Source organism: Bombina bombina, chromosome 4, assembly GCF_027579735.1.
Source record: "Bombina bombina isolate aBomBom1 chromosome 4, aBomBom1.pri, whole genome shotgun sequence".
In the NCBI taxonomy this organism is placed as follows: domain Eukaryota; kingdom Metazoa; phylum Chordata; class Amphibia; order Anura; family Bombinatoridae; genus Bombina; species Bombina bombina.
In genome coordinates this window covers 1,046,016,686-1,046,030,888 of record NC_069502.1, presented here as the reverse complement: position 1 = coordinate 1,046,030,888, position 14,203 = coordinate 1,046,016,686, and the positions used below count along the sequence as shown (strand labels likewise).

Here is a 14,203-nt window from a genome sequence, read left to right as displayed (position 1 = left end):
GGGTTAGACTTAGCTTTAGGGGTTAATACATTTATTAGAATAGCGGTGAGCTCCGGTCGGCAGATTAGGGGTTAATAATTGAAGGTAGGTGTCGGCGATGTTAGGGAGGGCAGATTAGGGGTTAATACTATTTATGATAGGGTTAGTGAGGCGGATTAGGGGTTAATAACTTTATTATAGTAGCGCTCAGGTCCGCTCGGCAGATTAGGAGTTAATAAGTGTAGGCAGGTGTCGGCGACGTTGTGGGGGGCAGATTAGGGGTTAATAAATATAACATAGGGGTCGGCGATGTTAGGGCAGCAGATTAGGGGTACATAGGGATAACGTAGGTGGCGGCGTTTTACGGAGCGGCAGATTAGGGGTTAAAAGTGTAATGCAGGGGTCAGCGATAGCGTGGGCGGCAGATTAGGGGTTAATAAGTGTAAGGTTAGGGGTGTTTAGACTCGGGGTACATGTTAGAGTGTTAGGTGCAGACGTAGGAAGTGTTTCCCCATAGGAAACAATGGGGCTGCGTTAGGAGCTGAACGCTGCTTTTTTGCAGGTGTTAGGTTTTTTTTCAGCTCAAACAGCCCCATTGTTTCCTATGGGAGAATCGTGCACGAGCACGTTTTTGATGCCGGCCGCGTCCGTAAGCAGCTCTGGTATCGAGAGTTGCATTTGCGGTAAAAATGCTCTACGCTCCTTTTTTGGAGCCTAACGCAGCATTTGTTTGAACTCTCGATACCAGAGTTAAATTTATGGTGCGGCCAGAAAAAAACCCGCGGAGCGTTAACAGCCCTTTTACCGCCGAACTCTAAATCTAGGCCATAGCTTTTATTTTAGTACTGGCAGACTTTCTGCCAGTACTTAAGATGGCGGGGACAATTGTGGAGTGGGGGAGGGAAGAGAGCTGTTTGGGAGGGATCAGGGGGTCTGATGTTTCAGGTGGGAGGCTGAGCTCTACACTAAATGTGATATTAACCCTGCAAGCTCCCTACAAGCTACCTAATTAACCCCTTCACTGCTAGCCATAATACACGTGTGATGCGCAGCGGCATTTAGCGGCCTTCTAAATACCAAAAAGCAACGCCAAAGCCATATATGTCTGCTATTTCTGAACAAAGGGGATCCCAGAGAAGCATTTACAACCATTTGTGCCATAACTGCACAAGCTGTTTGTAAATGATTTCAGTGAGAAACCTAAAATTGTTAAAAATTTAACGTTTTTTTAAATTTGATCCCATTTGGCGGTGAAATGGTGGCATGAAATATACCAAAATGGGCCTAGATCAATACTTGGGGTTGTCTACTACACTACACTAAAGCTAAAATTACCCCAAAAAGCTCCCTACATGCTCCCTAATTAACCCCTTCACTGCTGGGCATAATACACGTGTGGTGCGCAGTGGCATTTAGTGGCATTCTAATTACCAAAAAGCAACACCAAAGCCATATAAGTCTGCTATTTCTGAACAAAGGGGATCCCAGAGAAGAATTTACAACCATTTATGCCATAATTGCACAAGCTGTTTGTAAATAATTTCAGTGAGAAACCTAAAGTTTGTGAAAAAATTTGTGAAAAAGTGAACAATTTTTTTTGTTTTAACGCATTTGGCGGTGAAATGGTGGCATGAAATATACCAAAATGGGCCTAGATCAATACTTTGGGTTGTCTACTAAAAAAAAATATATACATGTCAATGGATATTCAGAGATTCCTGAAAGATATCAGGGTTCTAATGTAACTAGCGCTAATTTTGAAAAAAAGGGGTTTGGAAATAGCAAAGTGCTACTTGTATTTATGGCCCTATAACTTGCAAAAAAAGTAAAGAACATGTAAACATTGGGTATTTCTAAACTCAGGACAAAATTTAGAAACTATTTAGCATAGGTGTTTTTTGGTGGTTGTAGATATGTAACAGATTTTGGGGGTCAAAGTTAGAAAAAGTGTGTTTTTTTCAATTTTTCCTCATATTTTATAATTTTTTTTATAGTAAATTATAAGATATGATGAAAATAATGGTATCTTTAGAAAGTCCATTTAATGGCGAGAAAAACGGTATATAATATGTGTGGGTACAGTAAATGAGTAAGAGGAAAATTACAGCTAAACACAAACACTGCAAAAATGTAAAAATAGCCTTGGTCCCAAACGGACAGAAAATGGAAAAGTGCTGCGGTCATTAAGGGGTTAATATACTAAATGAAGTATATCTTACCCCATCTATCATGGCAAGATGGAATAACAAAACACAAGATAAATGTGTCAAATGTGGCAGTAAGGGGGCTGATATCGTGCACTACTTTTGGGAATGCACATTAATTAAACAATTTTGGAATAGAATGAGTTTCTGGCTATCAAGAATTTTAAAAAAAGAGATTAAGATTTATCGAGCCTTAGTATTCTTTTTGCTCCCCCCAGATAAAAAAGAAAAGGTCAATAATAAGGAATTTATTGAATTAGTTATTGGGATGGCTAGGTTTTTATTATTGAAAACATGGATCTTGAAAAAACTGCCTGCTGTATCGGAAGTAAAGAATCATATTCTTAAACTATTGACGATAGAACAATGTCTATTGGAGATAGATAAAACTAAGGAAGTTGATAGATTCTTTAAAAAATGGGAAATATTTATATATTCACAGCCATTGGACATGCAAAAGAAAATTATCTATCCACTCAGATCTACAGAGTATGTAATGAATGCCATAATTAGACAAGAGTTACCCTTGGTCTACTAAGCGCTGTATAAGAGAAGTCTGAGTATACTGTAAATATGATTCCCCCCCCCCCCCCTTTTTTTTTTTTTTTCTTTTTCTTTTTTCCTCTTTTTTTTTTCTTTCTTTTTCTTTCTTCATTGCTTATGCTATGTTGTCTGCATAGCATACAATAAAATATTATCCATGTAGGGAAGGAATTATTGTATTTCTGTGTTATTGAGGAAGGTATGGGAATTGAAGGATTGAGTTAGCACATGGGGGCCCATTTATCAAAGGGCTTGCGGACCTGATCCGACACTGCGGATCAGGTCCGCAAGACCTCGCTAAATGCGGAGAGCAATACGCTCTCTGCATTTAACATTGCACCAGCAGCTCTTGTGAGCTGCTGGTGCAACGCCGCCCCCTGCTGACTCGCGGCCAATCGGCCGCCAGCAGGGAGCTGTCAATCAACCCGATCGTATTCGATCGGGTTGATTTCCGGCGATTCCTGTCCGCCTGCTCAGAGCAGGCGGACAGGGTTATGAAGCAGCGGTCTTTAGACCGCTGCTTCATAAGTTGTGTTTCTGGCGAGTCTGAAGACTCGCCAGAAACACGGCCCTTCAAGCTCCGTACGGAGCTTGATAAATGGGCCTGTTAATGTCTTCATGCAAGTTTATGGTTAACTGGCTGGAGTATAACTTAGCAGGAAAGGTCTATGTTATTATGTTACTAGCCGAAAATGTTTATTTATAATCCTTAAATATGTATATTCGTCATGTAAAATACCCTCCTTGTTTATTTTTTTTTAATTTTTTTGTTGTCATTTTCTTTTTTCTGTACCCCTCATGGATTCCACCAATAAATATATATTTAAAAAAAAAAAAAAGAAGAGTGTACCGTTTAGCCAAATAACTACCTTGCGACAACCACGGCTAGCTTGGGACTCATCCCCAACAAGGAGAAAAATAATGCACAAGCAGCACCCTCCTAATTCCTCCTCTTGCAGGAACTGTCCTCTGAAGGAGTAATAGTCTGAAATTCTTATATTTCTGCAGCATCTCTAGCCATTCCTTCTCCTTGACATGGCAAAGAAATACTGGGAGGGAAAGGAAAGTAAGAGGGATACTTGAAACTCTGGTTTAAGGTGTCTTTGCCTCCTCCAGGTGGCCAGGTGATGTAATTCCCAAGAGTAAGGATCGTGGAATCTCTCTACCATTAGAAAGAATTTACAAAGATATTACATTTTTTTTTTTATTTTTTTTTTTAAATCCCTTTTTGATTTAAATATATTTAAGGGGGATTAATCTATTTATGTCTAAAACTCTGGAACACTTCACAGTTCAAAGCATAGAGACTGTGATGAAATAAAATAGTTAATCTTTAGTTATCTCAGTAAACCAGACATGAGAGTAGATAGGGAGGAATGCACAGATCTTACAACGTGTTGAATCCTTTGCTCTGGGAGGAAAAAATGTATATACAGTATCTATATAGTATTCATATAGTTTAATGTATTTACAATTATTATATTTTTTTCTCTCTGCAAAGACATAAATATTTTGAGCTCTTCCTGTAAATTATAAACTAGTCAGTGGCGGTATTTCTTTTTTTAACATGAATTTATGTTATTGTCTTCCCCCTACACATGCACCAGTGCTACAGAATTCAGCAGTGCATTTTCAAATTAAAGATAATAAGATTTAAGGAGGTTTAAATCTCATTGAACTTTCAACTCAAATTTTTTTTTATTTTGAATTATCGTGTTAAAATATTTATAAGTGTAAATGTGCTGTGTTTTCATGGGAAAATAGTCTAAAAATAAATTGCAGACAGAAGAAGAGAGAGGCTATACAAATATTAGAGAAAAAAATTTACCTTTAAAGGAACACTCAGTTTAAGAATAAACTTTAATGATTCAGGCAGAGCCTGCAATTTTAAACAACTTTCCTATTTACTTTTAGTAGTAAGGTTGTTTTGTTCTCTTGCTATCCTTTGTTTAAGAGCAACCTAGGCAGTATCATATGAGCGCATTAGCTTGCATGTGTCATTAGCACTTTATGGCAACAATGTTTGCAACAATGTTTGTAGCAATATTTATATATTATTGCTAACACTGCATGTACAAGCTTATGAGCCTACCTAGTTTAACCTTCAACAAAGGATACCAACAGAACGAAGCAAATTTGAGAAAAGAAAGGAAATTGAAAAATTCCTTCAATTTGCATGCTCTGTCGGAATAAAGTAAGTTTAATTTTGACTTTAGTGTCCCTTTAATTATAAGCTGCTACCGGTATTGTTACCTTACAAGATAGTAGGCTAAACCAAACTCTGGAAGAGACTGCCATGCTTGGATAAACCGTAGTTTGGCTTCAACAGGAGGCATTTGGGCAATATTTTGTTGTGCTTCCAGAATGCGAGCGGCCAGCTGTAAAAACATTCAGTCAATTAATTTAACCACTCCTAAAACAAACACGTTACACAATGTAAAAACAGTTTAAAAAAATGCTATGTACTGAATGTCTGCTTAGCATCCAGTTTTTTCTACATTTAAAGGGACATAACACCCATTTAAAAAAAGTTTCTATTTTACTTCTATTATCAAATCTGCTTTGATCTTCTTGTATTCTTTGTTGAAGAGCTTATTTAAGTAGGTAACTGCATTTAATTCAAAATCTACATTGCAGAAGAAAACTGCTGCCAACTACTGCTTTTGCAAATGTATAACATTGTAAAAAGCATTCTTGCAAAACAGCTGTCATATATGGTTCCAGACAAGCCTACCTACCTGCCTGCCTTTCAACAAGGGATACCAAGAGAAGAAAGTATATTTGATAATAGAAACAAATTGGATTTTTCTTTTTTTAAATTGCATTCTGAATTATAAAATAACAACAAATTGGGATTAATGCCTATTTAACTTAGACTGTTTGTAAGTTTGGATTGAAGAATTTAATAAAAATGAGCCTTATTTGAACATATCCGTTTACCTGTTTTGATTTGTATTTCTTTGCATATCTTGGAGAAACAAAACATTCAGGTTTAATGTCCAAACAATCAATGTCAGATGGTGCTTGAGAAGAATTAGTATTTCTGTTCTTCAGCCTCAAAAATGAAAGAATGTTTTGGACTTCAGGGCGGTAAGAACTATCTGCCATGGTCTTTCCTTTAGATGCCAGAATACAAGCTGCCATCCATTTTGCATACTGGTTTTCCTACAGCAAATCATAAAGAGAATAAAATTGAAAATTTAGTATTTTTATCAAAAGTTAACTATATTTTAGTGAGCAACAAAAATAAAAATAATCAGTATTAATGAAAAATAGATCAGAGGTGTTTTCTTACAGTGATGTGTCTATGCTATGCATTATAGGGACAGTCAAGTCAAAATTAAACTTCCAATATTCAGACAGAGCACACAATTTTAAACAATTTTCCAATTCACTTCCATTATCTAAATGTGCACAATCATTTTATATGCAAACTTTCTGAGGCAACGACTGTGCATGTGCAAAATTCACAGGATATACGTATATGCATTAACTGTGAACCAAGCTAGGCAAAAGTGGTTAAAATAGATAACTTAGAGAAAAATCTACAGGTCAGATATTTTCTAAATGCAAGTTGGTTGTAAAGATGTCCTTTGTAAACAACTTTGCTATTTTTTCATAACCGACTTGAGATTACCATCTTGCTATTAGAGGAATAGCAAGCTAGTTATTCACAAAAAAACGACTTGCAACCAAGTACAACTGTTATATGTTACTTAGGGTAATTTACATGGAACCTAATGAGACACAACTGATTAAAATAGAAAGACACTTCATTTTTTATCATATACTCTCAATTGAAATACATTTTTACTGAAACATACTGCAATCATTTTCAGTTAAGATTTAATAAAAAAAAGCTTTTAACTATGCCTGAATTGTATTAAATACAAGAAAGAATATCCAGCAATGAGATATGACATATACTGTATGTTCCTTCAATATTTAACAAAGTTTGCCCCTGTCCGCCCGTCATCGCATTTATCATTGCACACTGCAGCTAGAGTACAACGCCACCCCTGCTTGCACGCAGCCAATCGTTTGTGAGCAGAGGCTGTCAATCTCCCCAGTAGGAAAAGTCCAGGGGGATTGAGATACATTACATCACAGTGAAGGGGGTTAAGAAACTCTCACGCCCAATGATCTCTTCACTTGGTACAGCTGTGCTTTAAAAATCTAGATAGATGATAACCTACATTTTATTTTATTGTCCAATTTCAGTGCTGTGTAATCTGTTAGTGTTTCTTGTTCTGTTAACAAAATGAAATTCTTGGCTCATAAGAAGATTTATGGTGAGATAACACTGGCTATTAACTATTTACAAAAGAACTAAACTTTAATGTATACTCACATTATCACATCTGAGGCAGATTTCATTCATTCCTTCTGCAAAGGGTATTAATAATTTAATTCCAAACCTTCTCTGCGATACATTAACATCTGGTACAATTTCACATCCTAAATGAGACATAAGACAGAAAATGTACAATATTAAGGGCTTAGTAACACTTGCTCTTCCTGGCATATTTAGGTATGTTCTTTTACCCAGATGTTTTATTAATACTAGTTCATCTTTTAAAAAAAAATATATTATTATTAATCAGCAGTTTTAATGAAACAAAGGTTGAAGGCATTTGGAAACCCAAAAATTTATTTTGTAATTGAGACAAAGCATACAATTTAAAAAAAGTTTTTTATTTACTTAAAGGGACAGTCTGCACCAGAATTTTTATTGTTTAAAAAGATAGATAATCCCTTTATTACCCATTCCCCAGTTTTGCATAACCAACAGTTATATTAATATATGTTTTACCTCTGTGATTACCTTGTATCTAAGCCTCTGCAGACTGCCCCCTTATCTCAGTGCTTTTGACAGACATGCAGTTTAGCCAATTAGTGCAGACTCCTAAATAACTCCACGGGAGTGAGCTCAATGTTATCTATATGACACACATGAACTAGTACTGTCTAACTGTGAAAAACTTTCAAAATGCTCTGAGCTAAGAGGCGGTTTTCAATGGTTTAGAAATCAGTTTGAGCCTACCTAGGTTTAGCTTTTCAAAAATACCACCAAGGAAACAAAGCAAATTTGATGATAAAAGTAAATTGGAAAGTTGTTTAAAATTGCATGCCCAATCTGAATCATGAAAGTTTAATTTTGACTAGACTGTTCCTTTAAAGGACCAGTCAACACAGTAGATTTGCATAATCAACAAATGCAAGATAACAAGACAATACAATAGCACTTAGTCTGAACTTCAAATGAGTAGTACATTTTTTTTCTGACAATTTTAAAAGCTATGTCTATTTCCACTCCCCCTGTACCATGTGACAGCCATCAGCCAATTACAAATGCATACACGTACCATGTGACAGCAATACGCCATTCACAAATGCATACACGCTTATTCTTGCACATGCTCAGTAGGAGCTGGTGACTCAAAACGTTTAAATATAAAAAGACTGTGCACATTTTGTTAATGGAAGTAAATTGGAAAGTTGTTTAAAATTGCATGTTCTATCTGAAAAATGAAAGCTTAATTTTGATTGAGTGTCCCTTTAAATTATCAAATTAGCTTCATTCCCAAAGTATCCTTTGTTGAAGAGATACCTAGGTAGGTGTCTGGAGCACTGCACGGTAGCAAATAGTGCTGCCATCTAGTGTGCTTGCAAAACTGCTTCCATATAGTGCTTTAGCAACGTGCACGCTCCTGAGTTTATGTCCCTGCTGTTCAACAAAATATACCAAGAGAACAAAGACAATTTGATAATAGAAGTAAAATAAAAGATGTTTAAAATTGCATGCTCTATCTGAATCTTGAAATAGCAATTTTGCTTTTCATATCCCTCTTCAAACAACCCCTGTTAGATTAATGTAAGAGGCACATAGGAATTCCTCACTAATTATAACCGCATAGCCCCCAAATGAACTCCTTTACTTGTAAGGTACTGCTCCTTAATTAAGCACACACTAAATAGGATCCCCCTCTTTATTAAAGACTCTAAATATATGCTAGATAGAATGATGCAATCAAAGAAAAGATTAGTCTAAAAATAACATGTAGATGTATTTTTAAAAGTTTCATTAGCTGCTTAAATATTGTCAAAATACCTAAGTGCAAAGTTTTAGTGTCAATAAAACAATGGGAGCAGTCATGTTGTAACTTAAGTTACCGTCTCTGATGTGGCCAATTAGAGACAGTTATAAATAGGTCACTAAAGTGTGCAGTGTTCTGCACTTCCATTTCTAACAGGAACAGAAATGCTTACCAGTTCAGAATGGAATTGCAGGAAAAGGGGACAAAAGAAATAATGAAGGTATATTGCAGACTTTTTTTTATACATACAATTTATCATTTTATATCACGATCTCAAAGTGTTTAAGGTTCCTTTAACCATCAACTACTGAGTCTGTGTAAAAAATTGTAATAGCCAGAAGCTAAAATAGTAAAATCCGAATTCAAATGTCCCTCTTTGAGTCTAGAAATGTTAAAGGGACAGTAAACACCTTCAGATAAATCAATATCTCACAGTATTGTTTCATAGGGGGCGCTAGGGTGATTATTAAATTTTACCAATTTTAGCAAGAAGAAATATGTCAAGTAATAAACCTGTAAGGTTACACCAGATTTGAAGGTTATTAAAATTAAACCCCTTTTGGTAAGAAAAATATATGACAAAAAAAATTAAATAAATACTTGAAATAAAAATTATTGTAAATCTATAGGAAAATGAATACTTCAAATATCAAGGTGAAATGAATAATTCACCATAAAAAAATATACTCGGATAAAGTCGCCAACACTATAATGAATGTTCATAAAACGCTAGAGTCTGCTGTTATGGGTGTTATGTTTAGTTTATATGCAACACTATGATTCATTTCTATTGCACTTGTTTCCTGAAACATCTGCTCCTCTTCATACGGACCAAGCAAACCTCTTCATGTTCTGCAAATGATAAGAGGGCTCCTCATAGCGTAACTTGACTTTTAAGTGGTATAAGTAGAATAAAATCGGTGCAACAAGAGTGGAGTGATTTGAGAACTGGATCCATGTTCCAGAAGGGATTGGAGCGATCTGCCGGTGGTGAAAGTCATACTTAAGTGCAAAATGATAGTGTCCCAGTTGGGGGTTTTATTATACAAACACCTTGCAATGTTCATTTAAAATGCATGCAGCTAGATTACGAGTTTTGCGTTATGAGAGGTGAGGTATTAACTTGCACGTTATTGTCACCGCTCACTTACCTACAGCGCTGGTATTACAGGTTTTTCTAAACCCGGCATTAAAAGGCAAGAAGTGAGTGTAGAGCAAAATTGTGCTCCATACCGCAGTCCAATACCAGCGCTGCTTAAGTCAGCAGTGAGCTGGTTATACGTGATCGTTCACGATTTCCCCATAGACATCAATGGGAAGAGCCGGCTGAGAACAAGTCTAACACCTGCAAAAAAGCAGCGTAAAACTCAGTAACGCAGCCCCATTGATTCCTATGGGGAAATAAATTTTATGTTTACACCTAACACCCTAACATGAACCCTGAATCTAAACACCCCTAATCTTACACTTATTAACCCCTAATCTGCCGCCCCCGACATCGCCGACACCTACATTATAATTATTAACCCCTAATCTCCCGCCCCCAATGTCGCCGCAAACTACTTACACTTATTAACCCCTAATCTGCCGCCCCAACGTCGCCGCCACTATAATAAACATATTAACCCCTAAACCGCCGCACTCCCACATCGCAAACACTAGTTAAATATTATTAACCCCTAATCTGCCGTCCCTAACGTCGCTGCCACTATATTAAATTTATTAACCCCTAACCCTAACACCCCCTAACTTAAATATAATTAAAATAAATCTAAATAAGACCTACTATTAATAACTAAATAATTCCTATTTAAAACTAAATACTTACCTGTAAAATAAACCCTAAGCTAGCTACAATATAACTAATAGTTACATTGTAGCTAGCTTATGATTTATTTTTATTTTACAGGCAAGTTTGTATTTATTTTAACTAGGTAGAATAGTTACTAAATAGTTATTAACTATTTAATAACTACCTAGCTAAAATAAATACAAATTGACCTGTAAAATAAAACCTAACCTGTCTTACACTAACACCTAACCTAACCCTAGAATTAAATTAATTCCCTAAATTAAATACAATTAACTAAATTCAATACAATTAGCTAAATTACCAACAACCCCCCCCCACTAAATTACAGAAAATAAAAAACAAATGACAAGATCTTTAAACTAATTACACCTAATCTAATAGCCCTATCAAAATACACAGAAAGCAGAGTAATATGATTTATATTGGCTGCAGGATTAAGTGTGCCCCCTGCTCACTGTGAACTTCACTCTACACAGCAAAAGGTTTCTCTTTCCAGCGAGCTCTATTAATTTCAATAGGAGACATCTCACCACTCACAGGGACAGGGAGGGTGGAAATGATAATTCCACCAGGGCAGTCCCTGCGAGGGTCAGCGTGAAAAACCATGTGTGAGATTTAGATAATCAGTCCCTGAGTCCCCAAACATAACATACAGCATACACCTGTTGTGAAGGTGTATAAACCTTAAATATACACACACACATAAAATGTATATATAAAACCCCTGTGTAGCACTCATTGTAATTTATAAAGCCACTTAGAGTGCTACACCAATGGGTTATGATTTTGTTACTGTGTTCATCTGGGTATGTGGCTGATAGAGGGGCTGCAGGGCATTGCAGTGGCTGAAAGAGATCCAGTGTGGATATGTGGATGACAAAAGGGTAATAGAGCCAAGGACATTGTAGGTGTGAGAGTGGAGCTTCTTAATATAGTAATAATATTAATAATTATAATAATAATAAAAATGATAATCATAAACGTTATTACAAAAGTTGGAGTTAATCGTTTATATTTCAATCATTTTTTTTAACATATTTGGCAGCTAGTTTGTTGATGTGATACTTAAATTAAAACATAATTTATGTTTTGTATATTCAGCTAGAGGCAATGTAATATGCACTGTCAGCAGCAAAAGCTTCTCATTAAGGGAACTATGTGAATGTTATGAAATGTTGTTTTTATAAGTAACTTATTCCAAGATATATGTAATATTATACACATTCCATGCATTTCACCTGACATATTTCCAGGTAGAAACTATATCTAATGTAATTTCACAATATGTGTCAGTTCTGGGGGTGTACAAAGTATCTTCAATTCTAAAATGTGACCCCAGCCATAAATCTGCATGAATGTCCATATTTTGTTACATATCCCACCATCCTACAAGAATAAGTAATACAAAATTATGACCCCCACCAACACCAACAACCCTCCACAATTGATAGAAAGCTCTTTAGCTACCAATTGTTAGTATACACAATTTTCATCCTGTAGATCCAACTGATAGCAAGATAATGCCTTAAAGGGGCAGTAATTGATAAAAATAAACTATGATTCAGAGAGAGAATGCACTTTTAAAAATCTTTCCACTTCTATTGTCTAATTTGCTTAATTATCTTGGCATCTTTTGTTGAAAAGCATACCTAAGTAGTTTTAGGAGCAGCAAGGCCCAGGAGTGCATTGCTGCTCGTTCAGTAAAGGATACCACAAATAAGAACAAAATGTAATAATAGATGCAAATTGGAAAGCTAGTTAAAATTGTATGCGCTAACTGAAACATTAAAGGGACATGATACCTAAATGTTAAAACACTTTAAAGTGATGCAGCATAGCTGTAAAAAGCTGACTAGAAAATACTCTCTCAGGTCATGACCTCAGCACTGCTGATGCTGATTGACTGCTGTTCATTTTATCCTTCTTCCTGGACAGCAGCTGAAGTATAACTGTTTACACAGCACTTACTCTGGTGAGCTAAGGAAATTATGAGGTAAAATATCTTCTTTTTTTACATAGAGATGTTCAGGTGATATTTTCATGTCAGCTTTTTACAGTTATGCTGCATCACATAAACCCCGCCGGCAGTTCATAAAGTGCCGTAAGTCGGATAAACTAGCGATGTCCAGAAATGAGTGTAAATAAAAATTCTGGAGTCGCCAGTGACTTATGGCTCGTTAGAAACTGCTGGCACCTAAGAAAATAATTTTTTTAAATCACCCAAAAATAAACCTGATATGTAAAAACCCCTATATCCGCAATCCCCCCACATTGCAACTACTAATAAAAGTATTATCCCCTAAACCAACAACTCCCCACAATGTAATATGCCTAATTAAACTATTAACCCCAATCTGCAATTCACACACATCGCGATCTACCTAATAAAAGTATTAACCCCTAAATCCGCCAACCCCAACATTGCAAACTACCTAATAAATGTATTAACCCCTAATCCGCCATTCATCCACATTGTTCAATAAAGGATACCACAATTACTAAGCCCCCTAACTAACACCCCCTAAATTAACCCCAATTACCTAAATTAAAAAATACTCATTTACAATTAAAATAAAAAGCTAACATTACTTAAAAATAAAAAAAAATAAAAAATTAAAATTGGTCTAAGATTACAAAAATAAAAAATTCTAACATTATATAAAATAATAAACCAAATTATCAAAAATAAAAAAATTAAACCTAATCCCTATGAAAATAAAATAAAAGTCCCCCCAAAATAAAAACACCCCCAAATCTAATGCTAAACTACCAATAGCCATTAAAAGGGCCTTTTGTAGGGCATTGCCCTAAGTTAAACAGCTCTTTTAATTTAAAAAAATACTAAGTCCTAAACACTAAAAAATCCTAAACTACCCATTGCCCCTTAAAGGGGCATTTGTATGGGCATTGCCCTTAAAAGGGCATTCAGCTCTTTTACTGCCCTTAAAAGGGGATTCAGCTCTTTTTCAAAGGCCCATTAAAGGGACAGTCTACAATAGAATTGTTATTGTTTTAAAAGATAGATAATCCCTTTATTACCCATTCCCCAGTTTTGCATAACCAACACAGTTATATTAATATACTTTTTACCTCTGTGATTACCTTGTATCTAAGAACCTTCTTCCAACCCCCTGATCACATGAATGTGACTGTTTATTATCTATTGTCTTGCATTTAGCATTGTGTTAGGCTAAATCTTAAATAACTCCCTGTGCCTGAACAGTGTTATCTATATGGCCGACATGTACTTTTAGTCTATGTGTTGAAAAGGAATTTAAAAAGCATGTGATAAGAGGCAGCCCTCAAGTGCTTAGAAATTAGCATATGAGTCTGCCTAGGTTTAGTTTCAAATAAGAATACCAAGAGAAAAAAGCAAATTTGATGATAAAAGTAAATTGGAAAGCTGATTAAAATTGCAAGTCCAATCTGAATAATAAAAGTTTAATTGTGACTAGACTGTCCCTTTAAATCCCTAATCTAAAAAAAACAAGCCCCCCACTGAAACTGAAGACAGGTGACCACGGAACTGAAGACTGGCGACGGCGGAGCCAAGGAGCATGGAGATC

The 14,203-nt window shown here is 35.7% G+C and overlaps 1 protein-coding gene across 2 annotated transcripts in view; it reads right to left on the bottom strand.

Moving 5' to 3' along the window:
- Positions 1–14,203, bottom strand: part of FERMT1 (FERM domain containing kindlin 1) — a 144,783-nt gene that overhangs the window by 25,869 nt on the left and 104,711 nt on the right. For both annotated transcript variants that reach the window (XM_053712175.1, XM_053712174.1), the window contains exons 11-13: positions 7,078–7,184; positions 5,667–5,891; positions 4,980–5,104 (exon numbers count right to left, since the gene is read on the bottom strand). In XM_053712175.1, coding sequence (XP_053568150.1) covers positions 4,980–5,104; positions 5,667–5,891; positions 7,078–7,184 — 457 coding nt within the window. The remainder of the gene's footprint in view (positions 1–4,979; positions 5,105–5,666; positions 5,892–7,077; positions 7,185–14,203) is intronic.